This window comes from Morone saxatilis, unplaced genomic scaffold, assembly GCF_004916995.1.
Source record: "Morone saxatilis isolate NCDOM2014 unplaced genomic scaffold, NCSU_SB_2.0 Contig4, whole genome shotgun sequence".
Taxonomy (NCBI): domain Eukaryota; kingdom Metazoa; phylum Chordata; class Actinopteri; family Moronidae; genus Morone; species Morone saxatilis.
In genome coordinates this window covers 10,137,002-10,140,585 of record NW_023339984.1, presented here as the reverse complement: position 1 = coordinate 10,140,585, position 3,584 = coordinate 10,137,002, and the positions used below count along the sequence as shown (strand labels likewise).

Here is a 3,584-nt window from a genome sequence, read left to right as displayed (position 1 = left end):
AGACAGCAGCAAGGCCACACTGTAAGACAAATACATATAAACATTAAACATACAGGTGGATTAATGGCAACTTAAAGTATGTAAGTAATCCTCAGAGCCACTTACCCAAAGCAAAAGCTAAAAGCCATAACCACTAATGTGTTGGCAAAGTCTAAATCTAGCCTAGCTGCTAGCAAACTACACCTGCTAACCAACACAAGCTAAAGTAAACCACTTGCTTGGTAAGTACTGGCCAAAGTGGTACCACATGGTGGTTATCTCCTACACCAGTTTTTATAAGTCCATTTCCTCGCCAACCAACCAGAGGCCCTCAGGCGTTACAGCCACATGTGTAGCTCATTAGCAATCAAATGTTTGAATCATTTGCAGCTGTGGGGTTAAACCTGCCCTCCGTTAAACCTCATGGGTCAAGAAATGGAGTATAAAAGCTGGTGTAGCAGGTAGTACAAGATGCTGTCAGTCTGGCCAGGATATATCAAGCAATTAGTTCACTTTAGTGTGTTGGTTAGTAGGTGTAGTTTGCTAGCAGTTAGGCTAGCTTTAGACACTGCCAACACATCAGTGGCTATGGCTTTAGGGTTTTTCCTTGGGTAAGTTGTTTAGTTGCAACTTTTAAGTTATTATTTTTTTATTTATTTTTTTTGCTGGTATTTTTGCATGCCAGAGACACGATTTTTTGTCTTACAGAGTGGCCTTATTTTTCCTGTCTGTGCGGTCTGTTGTAAAATGCGCTGCCATTCCCGATGGTAATTAACACTTTGTCTCAGTGACAGTTGACAATAATTAATAAGATGTATGTATTTTGACCATAACTTGCTTATGCATACAGGAGTTCTTCACATGGAGTGTCATGATCGTTATTTCATGATAACTGTTGATCTTTCCTTCACTGGGGAGGACCCTCGCTTTGAGGCCATAGGTAAGTCCTACACAGCTTCATTGTCATGTAAATACCTTTGCACCATAATTATCTAAAATGGGGCTAGGGCAGGGCAGGGCTGATCAATTTCCAGATTCTGCAAGTACCACCCACTCAATCATGCATCTAATCAGAGAAATCCCTTATTGTCGTTTCTAGCCAAACCTTAAGTTCTTGACTTAACACAGGTCTCAAGTAAATATTAAGCCACACTATTAATAAAAATGTTTCTCTTCCAGCTGGGACAGGTGTTTACCCAATCAGTGAGCAGTATGCAGCGACATGTGGCTACAGTGTCTGCCTTCTCCCTCTACAAGACCATGTAGCGCTCAGAGCCTCTTACTTCAGCTGTCACACTGACTATAAAGTACGTACACATATAATATTTAGCAACACAAACTAAAGGAAATTGGGTGTGGTTTCAGGAACAAAACTCTATATTGCTTACAGTTCTGACACTAGATGGTATGTTTTTATAAAATATTTTATGGGGTTTTTCAGGATGACAAAATGTTCACATTTAAATTCAACCTGATTGCGACACATGAAGGAGAAAAAGTCACCTATGCTCTGAGCAAGACCTGTTCTCCCACACTCCCCTGGTCTCCCAGAGAGGTTACCTGTGAGGTTAACTACATGGAAGTAAGCTTGGGTACACATTCGTAACAAATTTGGGCAATTGTGCCGACTGTTCACTAATCCTGGTTTCTCTGCAGGTGTCTGTGAGGAGTGAAGGCAGCTGTCCATCTAGTGCAATGAAGGATGACTGGAATGGCCTCAGACCTGTATGTTTCACTGTTGAAGGAATTCCTTGGCTCATGTAGTAAAGTTCCACTTTTTAAGACTAAATCTTTTTCCAGGCACATAGCTCCACCACTTCAGACTGGCAGGTGACATTTCAGAGAGCGGAGGAGCCGTTACCGCCAATGAACCTCTCTGAAGCCCATAAACAGGGTTATGCATTTGACTTGACAGATGGAAGGCTTGTATTTCGCACACCATACGGACAACCTGACTCGCTCAGAACTACGGTAAACCTCCTAATGCAGAATCTGTTTTTGTAAAGCTTAGTCCAAAGCAGGTTTTGATTGAGTCTCTCTCTCAGGTGAATGGTGTTCCAGTAGAGGTGGTCTATGCAACTCTGTTCTCCAGACAAAGCTGGGTTGTCCTCATGGTCGACCTGGTGGCTGCTTGCTCCATGCGTCAGTATTACAGCTGTACATTACTATAGTAACATTTCACTGAACAATTTGAACAGTAACAGTTCAAGTTACAATATTGTCTCTTCAACAGATGAAGGATCATACGATGACAGTGGCTACATGTTGTGGCAGACTCCTGGGGTGCTGTACCCCAGTCTTGACCGCCCACAGCTCAGCATTGGAGTCAATGGTGAACTTGTGGAGCAGCCAGTTGCAGAGGAGAGAGGCTACATTGTGGAGAAGCACAACACCACAGTCCAGATTAAAATCCCTTATAATGCTGAAGGAGGATACAGAAAGGTCAGAAACCTAAAAGTTGTCTTCACAGTAGATGGACACTTCCTTGGTTGCCTAAATCAAACTTGGCATAAGAGCCATTCAAGGTCCAGATTAGGGCAATTAAACGTGTCTAAATTATTGAACACCACTATTTAAAAGGAGACTGGAATTTACATTAATATAGACATTACTGATGCGTTAAACAGATTTACAGCAAGTATAAAATGCATTGTTTTCCTATCTGGCAGCATAATATAAAAGCACAGAATAATCTGAGTAGACTCATATCTGAACTGCATGTGTCTCTTGCAGAGCATCGTGTCTGGCAATCTCAACGAGTATTATGTCTTTCATCTGTACTTGGAACAAATGATGGTGGATGAGGATAATTTAGAGACCAGGATCCGCCTTTACAGGACGCTGGCCACTCCCCTGATGCCACACCCAATCTTCACTGAGAACCAAACTCTTCTTGAGGATCGCACGTTCACGGTCTACCTCGAAGATGTCCCTGAGGATGTTGAGTTGACAGATGTTCATCTGAATGGACATAAATACACACTGCCATTTAATAATACCAGCAGCCAAACCATCACAAAGGTTGTTCATCCAAACAACACTTGTGGCTACACTCTGAAGGTGCCTTTTGATGACCCTATCATTGTACAAGAGGTATTGTTTTTCTGAAAGTAGGCTGATTTTTCTGAGTTTTGCTCCTTGCAACTGTTTCTGAACTCAGTCGTAATTGTATTTTGTTTCTTAGTTCTCTAAAGAACAAGCGGTTCTTCAGTATAAGCTGGACATCAACTACACAATGACAATTTTGCCTGAAAATGAGCCTTATTACCACCTGGAATCTGTTGAGGCATTGTTCACAGATGTGTGTAAGTCATTCACTTTTGTTTGGATAATGTCATTATTTCTATTGGCAGCGAGCAGAGTTAACAATTCTCTTGTATTTCAAAGCTCCTCCGACCTTTGACGCTGTCTGTTTGGAGTCTGGGATCCGCTTCAAACTGGACCACCGGCCTTTTGACTACATGTGGGACATCGGTGTCGGTTCAGACCTGCTGACATCAGAGCTGGCCACCCAGCACGGCTACATCCTGAGCAACGATAGCCAGAGTCTGCTGCTCGACGTGCCGCTCTTTACTCATGGCTACGAGTACAAGGTGAGTTGAGGG

General features: G+C 42.6%; 1 protein-coding gene across 1 annotated transcript in view; it reads left to right on the top strand.

Annotated features, from left to right (window-relative positions):
- Positions 1-3,584, top strand: part of LOC118338448 — a gene marked incomplete in the record, with an annotated part of 10,644 nt that overhangs the window by 5,813 nt on the left and 1,247 nt on the right. Inside the window, 12 exon segments of the mRNA XM_035675749.1 lie at positions 461-590; positions 688-746; positions 830-919; positions 1,159-1,286; positions 1,421-1,561; positions 1,636-1,704; positions 1,780-1,950; positions 2,025-2,121; positions 2,213-2,421; positions 2,713-3,072; positions 3,164-3,284; positions 3,367-3,572. Coding sequence (XP_035531642.1) covers positions 461-590; positions 688-746; positions 830-919; positions 1,159-1,286; positions 1,421-1,561; positions 1,636-1,704; positions 1,780-1,950; positions 2,025-2,121; positions 2,213-2,421; positions 2,713-3,072; positions 3,164-3,284; positions 3,367-3,572 — 1,781 coding nt within the window.